At 49.8% G+C, this 15,577-nt stretch overlaps 2 protein-coding genes across 2 annotated transcripts; both read right to left on the bottom strand.

Moving 5' to 3' along the window:
• Positions 1 to 404: 404 nt before the first annotated feature.
• On the bottom strand, positions 405 to 4,904 carry LOC311210112 (acyl-coenzyme A thioesterase 5-like; the record flags this gene model as incomplete). The annotated part of the gene is made up of 3 exons (XM_084287902.1): positions 4,443 to 4,904; positions 1,469 to 1,671; positions 405 to 986 (listed from the first exon to the last, which is right to left on the bottom strand). Exons 1-3 carry the CDS (start codon positions 4,900 to 4,902, stop codon positions 405 to 407), a joined length of 1,245 nt encoding a protein of 414 aa, XP_084144028.1. The 5' UTR covers positions 4,903 to 4,904.
• Positions 4,905 to 9,180: 4,276 nt separating this feature from the next.
• RIOX1 (ribosomal oxygenase 1) lies at positions 9,181 to 10,956 on the bottom strand (the record flags this gene model as incomplete). Its single annotated transcript, XM_084287331.1, has 1 exon — positions 9,181 to 10,956. The coding sequence occupies one exon, from the start codon at positions 10,954 to 10,956 to the stop codon at positions 9,181 to 9,183; it is 1,776 nt and encodes a 591-aa protein (XP_084143457.1).
• Positions 10,957 to 15,577: the final 4,621 nt, after the last annotated feature.

The following is a 15,577-nucleotide window of genomic DNA, read 5'->3' as shown; positions in this document are numbered from 1 at the left end:
GTGAAATCCACGTGCCAAAATTAGTATTTGAGAGGTTTTGCTCTAAGTATGAGCTGTGGATAGCATATGCATGTGGAGACCGCAGTAATTTGCGAAGTGCAGTCAAATATTAAAGTAGAAAACAGGTGAGAAAAATAACGAGGATTTTTTGTTTGACCTATTTTATCAATGGCTAATGTGAAATTATTCTCCACTCCTTTTCTTAACACTTGAGCAAAAATGTTGAGGGAAAACCAGAAAATTGAAAACTATTTCTTTTCTGAGTAGTGGATGTGCAAAGTCATGGAAGACACTGTAGCTGTACTGGTACAGCACTGAATGGGATTTGACTTGATAAATGTAATAGAATTCATCAGATCTGGTTGTTCAAAACTGTGTGTTACTTGTACATTGCTTCTTCCACATTACTTGTCATTTAAGTATTTGTGGAAAAAAGCCTGGATCTGTGGCCAGGCATGAACCTGTGCTTTAGAATAAGCCATGAGCTCCCCACCCAAGACTGCCCGCTTCTGAAAAACAGGGTGGTTTCCTATCGGGTACAAAGGGAAAAAGGGAGGGTCAAAGCAGTGCCCTACTCCAGGGTAAATGAGTATCTGAAAATTTTCCTTCCCTTGAGCCTGCAAATGCTTGCAGGTTTCAGTAGCAAAATACTCACTGTTGATAACATGGTCATCTTGACCAGCAATGAACAGTAAATGTGCCTCAGCTTTCTCTATTGGGATCAGGCTTTGGTTGCCAGGGACTTGAAAGGGGTCTAAAGGGGCATCAGAAAAATCAAGAACGTTGTCATCATAATGCTTATTATACTGTTGATTAATGGGCAAAGAGGGGATGATTTTATCCTTGTAGCTGAGAGGAATAATTGTATTGGCCACAGGGCCATTAATGGTAGCAACGGCTGTGATGTTCTTTAGGAAGGAAGCCATGGAGAGAGACAGATCACCTCCTTTGGAGAAACCGAGCAGGCCAATGCCAGGCCCCTTTACCTGGTGGACAGGAGAAAAAAAAAAAAAAAAAAGCATCAGTACTGAGCTGAAAAATACAACAGCTAATTACCGGAGGAGGATATTGTGTAACACTGATAGTTTACATGACAGTACAAAGGAGGGGATGGCAACAATTAGTTTGTTTTTTTTTTTGCTGGACAAGTGCTAAACACCTGCCCTGAAGGAGGAGGGACATTAGGTGACAATTCACAAAGGCTCTCTCCTGCACAGCCTCCCCACCATGTTACATTTCAGCTGTCTCCTGTGAGATTGCTTTGTGATCTCTCTCCAGTGACCTTCCAGTGCATATCTGTTTGACCCTTCCAACTTTCTAGAGCTCAGACACCCAAACCCCTGCAGATGCCAGCCATGGAGCCAGGCAAGCATCCAGACACCTCCACAGAGATCACTCAGGTGAAGGGACAGACGCTCTGAAGAAGCGGTACTCCCTGGATCCCAGAGGACAGGGAGGGTGCTCCTACCTGTGGGTGCTGCAGCATGTAGTTCACTGCCTCTTCAAAATATTCCAGGTGGAGTTTGGTCACATCCTGGGGCAGATCCTCATAGTTGTAATAAGCCAGGGCCAGTGTGGCAAAGCCATGACTGGCCAGTAGGCTGGCTCTGGACTCACGAAGGCCTCCTCCAAGTCCATCTATGTCAATGATTCCTGGAAAGAGGTCCTCTCCTGGAACAGACAAGAGCAATATTGTCTGAAATGACTCATTTAAATGTTTCTCTGGTTTAGAATGCATCAAGCCAGGTACACAGTATGAACTGCAGAAGAGTGTATTTTATGTAAGGGACGTGACAAGTCACTCAGCTGTGTAGTGCTGGCAGATAAAAAAGTCTCTTCCTCTGCTGTTTGCATGCAGGTGACAGCACATCTACTGGCTTTACACAGACTGTGAGGATTCAAAGCAGTGGCTGTGTACCCCAGAGACCAGGATTGCAGCTGCCCGTACCCATGTCTCAGTTGCGTAGCAGAGCACTGTCGGCCTACACTGAACAAGCACAGAAAATGTCCTAAAAACGGGTCTCTTGAGACTGTATCCCATAACATCCTCATAGACAAGCTCAGGAAGTGTGGCCTAGATGAGGGGACAGTGAGGTGGATTGGCAGTTGGCTGGATGGCAGAGCTGAGGTGCAGTCTAGTTGGAGGCCTGTAGCTAGCGGTGTCCCCCAGGGGTCAGTACTGGGTCCGGTCTTTTTCAACTTTCTCATCAACGACCTGGACAATGGAACTGAGAGCGCCTTCAGCAATTTTGCTGATGACACAAAGCTGGGAGGAGTGGCTGATACCCCAGATGGCTGTGCTGCCATTCAGAGGGACCCTAACAGGCTGGAGGGTTGAGCCGAGAGGAACCTCATGAAGTTCAACAAGGGCAAGTGCAGGGTCCTGTGCCTAGGGTGGAATAACCCCAAGCACCAGTACAGGCTGGGGGTGACCTGCTGGAGGGCAGCTCTGCAGAGAGGGACCTGGGAGTCCTGGTGGACAGCAGGCTGATCATGAGTCAGCAATGCGCCCTTGTGGCCAAGAAGGCCAATGGCAGCCTGGGCTGCATTTGGAGAAGCGTTGCCAGCAGGCCGGGGGAGGTGATCCTACCCCTCTACTCAGCCCTGGTGAGGCCTCACCTGGAGTACTGTGTCCAGTTCCGGGCTCCCCAGTACAAGAGGGACAGAGAACTACTGGAGTGAATCCAGAGGGCTAAGAAGATGGTTAGAGGACCGGAGTACCTGTTGTACGAGGAGAGGCTGAAAGAACTGGGCCTGTTTAGCCTGGAAAAGAGAAGACTGAGGGAGACCTCATTAATGTATATAAATATCTGAGGGGAGGGTGTCAAGAGGATGGAGCTGGTCTCTTTTCAGTTGTGCCCAGCAACAGGATGAGAGGCAACGGGCACAAACTGAAGCACAGGAGGTTTTGGCTCAATATGAGGGGGCACTTCTTTACTGTGAGGGTTAAAGAGCACTGGAACAGGTTCCCCAGAGAGGTTGTGGAGCATTCTTCTCTGGAGATATTCAAAACCCCCCTGGATGCCATTCTGTACAATGTGCTCTAGGTGATCCTGCTTGGCAGGGGGGTTGGGCTAGATGATCTTCAGAGGTCGCTGCCACCCTCAGCCATTCTATGATTCTGTGATTCTGTCTGTGGCAGTGCTCAGGGGAGGCGGGACAGTGCTGTAGCAAAAGCTCTTTGGGCTCTCCATCTCTGTATGGCCTTAGGCTGTTTTCTGATTGGTATCCAACTTCTGAATCATAACATAGAGATGTCCTGTATGGAGAGCACTGCCAGGAATGGAAAATCATGACTGGGACATCTCAGTGCAGGACAATTTGAATGTGGTGAAATCACAGTGGGGAAATACATCTCCAAATGAAGCTGTGCAACAGAAATACTGAACATGCTTGCAGTCTTGTGAAGCTAAAGATTTGCTGTGGTGTCTGCGGGTTGAGAATAAACTCCTTCTACCCTGTGCCTAGGAAACAATTCAAAGAACCAGGGACTGTGGCAAGGGTCTATAATTTTAAAACACACCCTAGTTAAAGGAGCGGGTCTAAGGACCCTGAGAAAATGAGCCAGCATTTGATTTACTATAAGCATCTCAAGTGAAGGGAAGCTGGGAAGTTTGGATACAAAATGCATGCAAGTGGCTTCCTTCATCTCCTGGTCAGCAGGCAGGGGTAGAGGTGGAGCAGGGGAGGGAGTCCTGGCCACACTGCCGAGGGGGATGCTGAACATGAGATATCAGCCATTCTGCACCATGGACTCCGGCAGAGAAGTCTCTGTTTAACTACTTAGCAGGTACTGCAGCCTGGTGGTGTTCCTGAGCACATCATACAGCTCAGAGAGGAAACCCTTTCTGAGAGCAATTAATGTTTGTCTTTTCCGTCTGGAAAGGTTTCTTCGCCATAAAAGTTCTTTAGCCCCTCCTCTTCTGCCTTTCACCTACTGAAGTTGTCCACAGAGCATATGTGCCAACAAAGGAACCTGAACATGGTGAATCGTGTTCACCATACAGTGGCTGCTGTGCAGGGAGAGACAGAAGATTCCCTCAAACCCTCCAGGAGGAGGACTGCCTGATTTTTCACATGGAGCCAGCTCTGGGCAACAAGGCAGGGCTGGCACAGAGCCTCTCTACACCACTCACTGCCTCAGCATCTCAGCCTCAGACACCTCCTGGCACACTCGCTGTTGCTTGCTGAGTGTTCCTCCAAATTTGTGGCCTCAAGCTCTTGGAAAGATGGATTATTCCTCTGTCTGCAATCTTGTCTTGGCACCTGCACGGCCAGGTGAATGGGAACAATGGTCAGGCTGGTCACTGGGAGCAGCAGATGGGAGGAAGAGAGGATGGGGGCTTTCATGGGCTCCTCTTTATGCAGGTCATAGAACAGCTTGCACTGACTAAACATGATTCTTTTAGAAAAACAACAGGATGGCCACAGCCAGTACTCACCGGGGGGCAGGAAGAGCGTGGCCCGGATCCTCCCCTCTCGCACCGGCACCCTGCGCACCCCGTCCCGCAGGAACAGCCGCTCGTGCTCGGCCTGGGCCAGGAGCTGCCCGGGGGGGTCCCCGTGGCCCTCCAACACCTCCAGCCGCAGGCGGAAGGGGGTCTGCACGTCCTTCTTCACCAGTCGCCAGAAGGGCTTGCGGGGCTGCAGAGCCCAGAGCAGCCCCATGGGCTCCAGGCCGCTGAAGCTGCCTCCCGGCAGCGCGGGGCAGCGGGCCAGGTCCAGCTCCCCGTCGTCCGCCGCCTGGTACCGGCCGTGGGCCTGGAAGAGCTCGCCCGCCTCGTCCCGCAAGGATGTCCGCAGCGTGACCTGCTGCCGCGGGCCCAGGCCCTGCACGGCGATGCCCAGCGGCTCGTCGAAGAGGCTGCGGGTGGCCGGCGAGAAGCGGATGCTGGCGGCCATGGAGGACAGGCTGCGGGCGGGGAGCCCACCGGGGATCCATGGGGGGCTGCAGCGCTGTGGGAGCAATGGCTTGGGGCCATGCCAGCAGTGTTGCCTCTTCCAGCAGCGGGAGCTCACTTGGCGCACAGAGAGGGCAGCGACCTGTCCCATGGCCCTGGATCGTTTCGCAGTGTCTACATGTGGGCTGGAGCTCCTTGTATAAATGCTGCTTCCCACCCACAGGGAGGAGAACGCTGGGCAGGGACTGCATGGGCCCACGCTGGGCTGGGAGATATCCAGGCTGCCTCAAGCTGTGGCTGCAGCCCTGTTGTCATCTCTGGCAGGGTGGTCTCAGTGCACTCAGTTCCTTGGCACTGCAGGAGCATTTCCAAGGGGCATCACCTCTGCCCAGGCACTTGTTGATTAGCAGTGTGCATATGTGCAGTGTTGGTAGTCCTCATAACCAGGGCTGTTTGTTGTTGCTCCTTGCAAGACCAGACCAAGAAGGAGGCTCAGCTGCAGCCCTTCTCTCTATACCGAAGTTCTTCTCACAGGTTCTCACTTGCATCTCCCAAATTTGGCCAAGCAGTAGGTTCCCAACATGAAAGGTTACTGCTCTTCTGCATGCAGACCTGCACGTAATTGGCACCACAGACTGGGAGCATTTTGTCATCTTGCTCTGCTACTCCAATGAGCTGCTGCCCCAGCAACATGATCCTGCACCCAACACAGCATCATCATGTGCAGCCAGCTGCAGGCATGGGGACAGTCTTGAGCCTTTCACCAGATGATAACATCTGGTGTGCCACTGCCACAGGGTTCCATCCTTCCCTTCATCCCTCCCACACTCCCACCTACTCTTCTCCCTCCCTTTCCCCCCTTCCAGCACCTTATTAGCAGAAGGGCGGGCCCATGGGTGTTGGCTAGACATGTTGGGAGCACTGATTACAAAATATACTAGGTAGGGAAGGGTGTTTCATTTGCTACTAATTCTCTTCTATCAGTTCTGATCTCTTTTATACAAGAGAGATTTTTCAATCCAAACACAAAGCTGCAGACGTACTTAAATCCTTTGGGAGGAGACTGAAGAAAGCAGAACAGCTTGGATGGCCAGAGCATATTCAGGCCAGAAGTGGAAGTTACCAGTCAGAGCATGTCCTTCCCGAGGGTAGGTGAACACAAGGCACAGAAGACACAGCTTTTCCAGAGGGAAAATCTCATTCCCAGCAGCCTGAGAGCTCTTAAGCTGGGACACCAGTATACTTCTAACATACCACATTGTGTACTTTTTGCAGTTTAGTTAGAGATGTTTCCATCTGAGATGAAGCCTTCACTGTAAATGTGGTGAAATCTCTGTACCAAAAGGTGCATATGGCAGATGTTGATTTAATCTATGGGCCAAAGATGGTATCTACGTGGGGAGACCACAATTATGTGGAAAGTACAGACATTTATCTGGAGTTCACTGACCACCAGGGAGATAACAGCATATTGCATATGATGTGTTCAGTTAAGATCAGTTCAAATGCTATTCCTTTTTTCAATGCCTGATTGAAAAAGATCAGGGAAAATACAGGAAATATGAACACAATTGTGCTGACAGCTGTGGGTAGGTGAAGCCATGTTATTGGGGCTATACTGATGCAGGTGTGAAAGAAAAACATTAATTCAATAATTGGAAAAGCACCTGTCAGGTCAGGTCCTTCAGACCTGGGTGTGCTTGCTGTTGGGGTAGAATAAAATATAGACCTCTTGCAAGCATCTTCCTGGCCACCTGAATGAGCTTTGTGAGCCTCATTCCGCATCTCAGAAGGCCAGGAGGTTCAAAATGGACTCTTTGTCACTGGGTTCAATGGTGAAAAGAAAGGTGCAACAAAGGGGAGGAGAACATGCCTAGCATTTTCTTTCTTTGAGATTGTAGACATTTTTTGTTTGTTTGATTGATTAACAAAAAACTTGCTTTTGCAGAAACAGCCTGACTACTCAGCTCTGCCTAGGCCTAGTGTCCCACCGCTGAACAGGCTGTACCTGCCAACCCTGTCAGGCCAAATGCCACAGGGGTAGTTACCAAATAGCAAGTGCAAACACATGGCACAAGGTTCTTGATAACAATCTGCCTTCAGGCTTGCTGGTTGTTATCCTTGGGGAATAGACCCAGAGGAAGGCACAGCTGCAGTCCCCCTCCCTTGGATGTTGGTGGTATTGTACTGGTGCACCTGTGAGCAGAGGCTGACCAGAGAAATTTCAAATAAGCTAATGAAGTCAGGTCCCATGCAGATTATTTCCAGCTGATGTGGAAAGATTCAAATGCAAGAGTACACCAGACATCCTATGCTGGGGCTCAGGAAGCTTGCAAAGGAAATTTATGGAGCAGCTCAGGGAAATGTTAAATGGCAGGGCAACTTCACTGTTGCAAGGGAGAGATCAGTTTGTCACTAGGTCCTCATTAACATTTAGGCATCTCATTATTTTTCTCAATGGAAGTCAGTGTGGTGATCCTGATCAGAAAATCATTGTACATTGAGTGTACACAGAACAGTTAACCTGAGCACAACCAGGCCTGTGCCACATTGTGCATAGAGCATGGCCTCCAGGCCTGTGCTGTGCTGCTGAAATCCTGTGGCCTCAGGATTAGCTCAGGAAACTTTTCATACCTGAGGAGCCTGTGTGCAGCTCCAGTCGGTACTGGCAATCATGCCACCCATATGGCCTTGCCTTTATGGTAGGATCAGAGGATATCCTGAGTGGGAAGGGATCCACAAGGATCATCGAGTCCAACTCCTGGGTCCACATGGGACCATCCAGAAATCAGGCCACATGTCTGAGAGCATTGTCCAAGCACTTATTGAACTCCAACAAGCTCAGTGCCATGACCACTGCCCTGGGCAGCCTGTTCCAGTGCCCAGCACCCTCTGGGTGAAGAACTTTTTCCAAATATCCAGCCTGACCCTCCCCTGTCACAGACTCATGCCGTTCGCTCAGCTCCTCTCACTGGTCCCCAGAAAGCAGAGCTCAGTGCCTGCCCCTTCTCTCCCCTCATGAGGGAGCTGCAGGCCGCCATGAGGCCTCCCCTAAGCCTCTTCTCTGGGCTGAACAAACCAAGTGACTTCAGCTGCTCCTCATACATCTTGCCCTATAGATCCATCATCATCTTTGTAGCTCTCCTTTGGACACTCTCTAATAGTTTTATGTCCTTCTTATTGGGGCACCCAAAACTGCATGCAGGACTTGAGGTGAGGCCACACCAGTGCGGAGTGGGACAATCCTTTCCCTTGACTAGCTAGCCATGCTGTGCTTGATGTACCCCAGGATACAGTTGGACCTTTTGTCTGCCAGGGCACACTGGTGACCCATATTCAACTTGGCATTGACCAGAAACCCCAGATCCCTTTCCATAGGGCTGCTCTCCAGCCTTTCATCCCCCAGACCGTACATACAGCCAGGTACAGAATCTGGCACTTGCTCTTGTTAAATTTAACATCATTGGTGATCGCTCAGCTCTCTAATTTGCCGAGATCTCTCTGCAAGGCCTCTCTGTCCTCGAGAGGGAGTCAACAGCTCCTCCTAATATAGTATCGACAATGCAGCAAGTATCTTGTTAGATACTAACAGTGCAGCAAGTTCTCATGCACATGTTCCTGTTTGACTGTAGACATGATACCCAGAGCTGTATCCTTTTAACAAAACTCTCTAATAGCTTGAATAACCAGCAGGGGAGTATCTCTGCTGTGGGCTATCTGCATGGCATGGTGCTTGTGAGTTGGAGTCCACTTTGATGCTCCACATCGAAAGGGAACTAAGATTGTGCTATTCTCTTCTCATAACGTTAGCTCTAACAGCACTTTTAATGATACCTCACAGAGTCTAAGTGCCTTGCTTACCAGGATCATAAACACCCATCACCAAGTATGTCTGTATGTAATAAGAGTACTTCCCACAGTAGTGCAGGCTGCTTTACAATACTTGGTAAACATAGAACATTTACAGATTGTAAAAAGTTCACTAGCTTCCTGAAGTTAGCTAGGATGCATATGGCTGGCAAAAGGGGAAATGAAAAAACAAAACAAATAAACAAACAAAAAAAAAACCCTCTCCAGTCACTCAGCCATGCAGAGTTGCTTCTAGAGCAGATCCTTGTTTTAATAAGAACATTTGATTTTTCTGTCCAGGTCAAAGTCATTCTTCACTCAGATCAGATACTGCGATCAGACTGCTCATTCACACCTAGTAGGTATAAAGTGAAAACAAGAGAGAATACTTTCTAAACAAATGTATGTTTATTTTGTACAAAAACAAGAGTTACACTTGCACCAGTGGTTTCTTAGTAGTCAGAATGCCCTTCTCAAACAGGAGTGTGGCTAAAGAAATCTTGTCGTCCAAGGTTCCACATGGGAGGGTATCCACAGTGACATGGTTTGGATAGGAAGACAGAAGAAATTCAATACTGTCTGTATACTCAGGATCTATCTCAAGGTACTTGGGTTCTTCCTTATGATACACTCTTGAATTTTCTGTTGTGTAGTACAGCATCACACCTGCTTCTTCATTGCACAACCTAATGATGCCATGTCGGAGGAGACGAACTTCTGTGTCTTTTGTTATTAGTATGTCAACATTGCGGGGACTTCCATCTTGCCACTGGGCCGGAAAGCCATACACGCTTTGCTGTTTTTCACTTTGGGTAAGCACTGGGGGGAGACAGTCATGAAGAAACGACTTGGCTCTCTGATCCACAGCAGCATCAATGGGTGCATAGTCAACAAGTTTCTTCATCAGTCTCTGCAGCTTCTCCACAAAGGCTGTTCGGCGAGTGTCAGCTGCATCGGAGTTGGCGACCCCCATGTACCCCAGGTAGCCCATGGGAAGCCCTTGCCGGTACTCAACATCCTCCTCCAGGGCCATCTGCAGGGCCGCCGGGAGGAGCTTCTCCAGGAGATCGCCCCAGGAATTCCTTTGGTAGGAGGACACCGTGATGTGGAGCGAGTGCGCGTCAGGCAGACAATCGCCCTGGTGGATAAAGCCCCGGGGAAAGTAGAGCAGGTCCCCAGCCTCCAGCACCACCTCCAGCACAGGCTTGCCGAGCTCAGCCTGCGTCAGGTTTGCGCTGGAGAACTGGGGCAGCACCTCAGTGTCTGTCCGGGGGCTGTAAACGCGCCAGTGCTTCTTCCCCTCCAGCTGCAGCACGAAGGCCTCAATGTCATCGTAGTGGGGGGCGAAGCCCTGCGTGCCTGGTGGCGTCAGGTAGGTGTTGGCCCCCGCCATGCTCCCAAAATACTCCTGCAGGACGGAGAGCAAGTGCCAGACCGTGCTGGAGAAGGCCTGGGGGTTGAGGAGCCGCAGGGAGCACCCGTTCTGGTAGAAGTCCCAGACGACGGCGGGCAGGGCCCGGCCCACGGGGTTGTGCGTCTCCCGCACCCCCTCGGCGTAGCTGGTCACGTCCAGGTGGGTCCCGAACTGCACCTCGCCGCTGCGCAGGATGGCGTCGAAGTCGGCCGTGGAGAACAGCCCCGCGTAGTACCCGGGGTCCCCCCGCCGCACCAGCAGCGGCGCCCGCTCCCAGTGCCGCCCCGCGAACTCCCCCGGCTCCACCGGCGCCACCAGCCAGCGGAACAGCTCCGCCGCCCGCCGCCGGCTGTCCTCCAGCAGCCCCAGCCGCCGCAGCAGCCCCGGCACGCCGCCGCCAACCGAGCTCGCCGCGGGGCCTCCCGGCGGCTTCCCCTCGGTGCTCCCACCCGGAGCCCGCACCCTCGGGGCGCCCGGGCTCGGCGCGGGGCCCCCCGGCGGCTTCTTCTCAGCGCTCCCGGGCGCTGCCTCGGCCCGCTCCACGCGGCCGGGCACGGCGGCGCTCGGCGGCGGTGGCGGCGCCGCGAGCTCGTGGCCGCCTCCTCCTCTCGCCGCGCCGCGCCTCGGCCGCGCCTTGGCCCGCCTGCCTCCCGCGGGCAGCGGCGTCCCGCGGCGGCGCCGCTCCAGCCGCTCGGCCCCCGCCGCCCGGCGGTACACCGAGAGCGCCGACAGCCGGCCCAGCCGCCGCTGCTGCTGCTGCTGCTGCAGCTCCTCCGCGCCGCCCGCCGCCATCTCGGCCCGCCCCGCTGCGCCGCTTCCGCTGGGGTGGGCGCGGTGGCGCCGCCCGGCGCCGGTCCCCCCGTGGGGCCTCAGCCAGCCCGGTGCTGCCTAGGGCCCGGGAGGCTGCAGGGGCGGCTCGTTGTTCACAGGGTGGACCGTCGTGGTGCTGGGTACGTGGTGCTCGGAGCTGACCTCTCCGAGGCTGCTGCTTCAGGCACTAGGCCGTATTGGTGATTTCCTGATCAAGAACAAGCTTCAATAGGAGAAACTCACTGAGCAATACTCGTGTGAGAAACATCTCTGGTGGACTGACATCATTTGTGGGAATGGATTTTGCATGGGCATTTTACCTCCTGTTAGTCCAGAGCATGTAACTGGAGCAATTACCCGAGTGTGCTCAGGAAGCTTACGGTTCACAAAGGTGTTATTAACCTCTCACAGATCTGAATATCAGCTTCACGCAGCTATGTATTTAACATAAAGTAAGCAGCTAACATTCACAAGGCACATGCAGATCTGTTGTGTGGACCACTTAGTGTAACGGGCCTAGGATATGGAGCTGGAAAGCCAGTCTTGGCCTCTTCCACCTTTAGCATTGCCAGGATTTCAGCCCTGACCTACATTTACGTGGTACCAGGAGGCAGGAGCAGAAATCCCCAGCCAGACCCAGTAAGGGTGCGCTCAGCTGCTCAGTCTTAACTGGAAACAGACACAGGTTTAAGATATTTTGGATTGTCTTAAGATATCTTTGGATTGCAAGCCTCGTTTTAGAGGTGCGTGGACTACATTATTGCCTCCGGTTTAATTTCTTGAGCATTTTCGGCCTTGCCAGCAGGTGGCAGAGGCAGCCCGGCGCTCCCGCACAGCCGGCTCCTCCGCAGGGTGTTTGGGGAAGGCTGGAAGAGATGCCGGAATGGGCATGGGGAGGGTTCTTGGCAGGATTTCTGCTCTGGATGGGGTTTAAAATGAGAGGAAAGTGAAAGCAGGCTGTGTGTTCATGTGTATCCTGGGAGAGAAGGAAGGGTGAGCTCTGCATTTCAAACCGTTCTTTGTTTCCCAAGGTTAAGCCCTGCTTACCAGAATAATCTTATCAGCTGAAACCGTTTCAGCAGAACTGGGCCCTAAACAAAACCAAGAGGCAGACGCTTTGAAATAGGGTAGAAATTCGACTATTGTATGCTTGAATTGCATGTAAGCATGGCTAAGTAGGCTTTGGGGGGAAAAAAGACCTTTGAAAACTCTGGGCTTCTGAGGTGTTATTTGTGTTACTGTTTAATTTACTCGAGTGCAACCGATTCTTAGACGCTGAGCGCTTGGTACAGAGCCTGACCCGAGTTGCTCCGGAATATCTCTAATGAGTTCAGCAGTGCTGTCCTGGGTGTTTACCAGTGCAGTGGGTTCAAAGTCCCACTCTGGGGCTCTGATCTTGGTACGAATGCCACTTTCGACCGCTGAAAGATAGATGACTGACACTGGATTTCTTGATGTATAACAAAGTCTCAAAGTGAAGGAGATGGTGGAAAATAATGGTGGTGAAATCTCTATAACAACAAAATGTTTCTTTTGACAGTTGAGCCTTTCCAATGGTAAAGGCTTTCATGAATAAAGAACATTGCTACTTTTCTGTGCCACACAAGAAAGGATTTTGACCTACGGCGCAAAGAGAGAGCTTTCATATCACTTACAGAGTACTCAGATGGTTTTCTAGGAATAGCCAAGAGGTTTACATGCTGTTTTCATTCACTGTCCGATATTTCAAGGGAATTTGTTGAAAAGAAAGTAGAGCGTCACATAAAACTCTTTAAATAAACAAAAGGAAAGTAGCACAGATCTCTGAATGATTAGGTGGTCCCCAGCTGCTGCTCACACAGACATAGTAGCAACTGGAGGCTCAATTAAATTTCTTAATTAGAATTTAGCACAAAGTTACTCAGATTTTATGAGCATATAAGCTGCATTGCCAAGAGCCACACACATTTTATTTAAGAGGATATAAAAAATGTGGTGAGTACAACTTATAAAAGAGCCACAAGTGACTTCAGAAGAAGTAAGTAAATGGCACCTCAAAGAGGTGCATGGCTTATTTGATATTTTAACCTTTTTCCACTCATGGTTCAAGGAATTGAAATCTTGGGTTTAAAGAACAGCTTGTATAAGGCATGATCCTGCAAAGCTATGAGCAATATTCACTAAGGAGCGGAAAGGGCAAAATTATTTGCACAATTGGGCCTAATCCACATTTTTTACTTCTCTGTATATTGGATGCTCAATTGTTCACCATCGTGCAAGCTGCCCAGCACATTCTCTTAGTTCCTGAAAAACCACTAATGTAAATCGGTCACTTTTAGAAAGTTAAACTAGGTTTAATCCTTTTTCTCATGATTACTTTGCTGGCAGCCTTCCTTTCGCAGTGTCAGTTTTGTTCTTGTGCCAAAAGCAATACCCGGTAAGGAAAAGGAACATTTCAAGCCTTTGCTAACAGGTTTCCTCAGCTTAGAGCCCTGAGAGTCTTTCTCATACAGCCCAGTGACATCCAGGATGTCATCACTGGAAGGACACTGGGCAGGATTGTGAAGCCTGCTCCTCTTTGTGAAAGCTATAAAGTTCACTGCCAGATAACAAGACTAAAAGCTAATTCAGGAACTGTTTCTCAAGAGCTATCCTCTGGCCCCCTCATCAGAGTGAATGCACTCACTCACTGAAGCATCTCTTGGCAGAGTTTTTGGCCTGTCTCCAGCTGTTTCTCTCTTCTCAGTGATTTTCTTATTCAGTGACTGGTTGTAGTCTTTAATCCTGGTTATCTGGCACACAGAGCCCCACTGAGAAAATAAGCCGTTCCTGCCATGCAAAAGTCCAATTAAAACAAATTCATAAAAATAATAATTACAAGGTCCAGGCTCCCCTGTGAAATTATCTTTTTGGAGGAATTGGAAGCACAGACATTTCCTCTTGTCCTACGTGACACTAAAATACACGCTCTGTAACTTGGAGCTGAAATTACATAAAATATTTGAGTAGGACCCTTGACTGAGCTGTCACCTCATGCCCACTGTAATCGCAGGGTTTACTTTGTAGGCATTTCAAAAGTAATTTTATGAGGGGTTTTTGTGTTCTTAATATATGTCATCTAGCATTTGGTAGCATTGAGCAGATACCATCTGCAGTGACTCCGTAGGCAGTGACTAACCACAAAGCTGCAGACACCACGGCTCCAGTCTTCTTGCTTTTCAGCAGAAGGAGAAAGGTAAATGGCCATGAAAATCCACATCATAAAACGAAAGCAAAAAGAATCCGAGTGAAGTACGTGCCCTGTAAGATTGCTCACATACTGACAATTAAGACAGAAGGTACAGTCAGGCTGTTGCGCATGCATTGTGTATCTGGTGGTAGAGAATATGCTTTTGATATGCAGAGATGGCTCTTTGACAGGCTGTTTGGGTGAGGCTTTTCCAGGGCAGAAGGATTGTAAAGGATTCTTTCTATTCATATCCTTTCTGTATTAATTATGGCAACTGCACAGCTTTGCTCATTAACTACATGCATGCCATCTATTTCAAAATGAACATGTAGCAGTTCTGACATATAGCTGTGACATTCAGCATTTGGTTCTTCAGTGCGTTTCTCCTTTTCAGAGGTGTTGCAAAAGACTTTCTCCTTTCCTGGTAAGTGGGCAAAAAATCTGTCTACACTGTGTTTTTTTCTGAAGTACTCTGAAATCGCTTGCTCACCTCTGACGCAGCATATCAGATGGAAATATCTGTTCAAACAGGATGTCTTGGTTTAGCAACCATATTGTTCAGGTTTGCTCAGAGCATGACAGCAGAAAGCCTACGTAGTACTTATGTATTTGTTTCCTGTGGTAGATTTGTGTAGCTACTAGAGGCTACTAGGGGCACATTTTTGAAACATTTTTTTAACATTTTCAGAGCTCATCCACACACACAAGCTCTCACATTCTACCTCAAATGTCAAAAAGATGGAATTCCTCTGGGGTGAGCACAGTTACAGCAGCATAAAAATGCTTATGTTGTAGTATTTATACTGGTATGGCTTGTTCCTAGAAGGGATAGTATTACAGTGTGATTAGAGAAGGGAGATTTAATCACTAACATTGTTTTAGATAGCCAATAGGAAAGAATGATGTTAAGCCTCCGGGTACCTGCACTGAGGATTTGGAGTTTGTATTAGCATGAGTGCACGTGTAATGTACTCTCAGGTCCTTAGGGGATGGCATACTATCCTACTGTCCTGGTGAGACCAGAAAGGATCTCTTGTCTAAGACAGCACCAGTGACAGGAGCATGTGGGCAACACATAAACAGCCAGGTCCATTAATCCAGCATATTACCCTTGGAGCTCTCTTCTCTTAAAAGGTGGAAAAGGGGCAAGGGCTGGATATCTTGGGTGTGCTATGAAGTCTCTCCCAGTGCTCCATTATCCATCAGGATTAAAGAACCTTGAAGCTTTGCTTCCAATATCAGGCCTTGGAGAATTCATTTGCCTCCTCTCATGGAAACTCTCCGCAGGAAGACTGACTACACAGAACGCGCCCCGCGGATGAGCGTGGCGAATGGGCAGTTTGCTGTGTTGCATGCTCAGTTTGTTCAGTTAGGTGACCTCTAGGGTCACGGTCC

The sequence above is a fragment of the Netta rufina genome (assembly GCF_964035555.1).
Source record: "Netta rufina genome assembly, chromosome: 5".
Classification (NCBI taxonomy): domain Eukaryota; kingdom Metazoa; phylum Chordata; class Aves; order Anseriformes; family Anatidae; genus Netta; species Netta rufina.
This window is presented reverse-complemented; position numbering and strand designations above follow the sequence as displayed.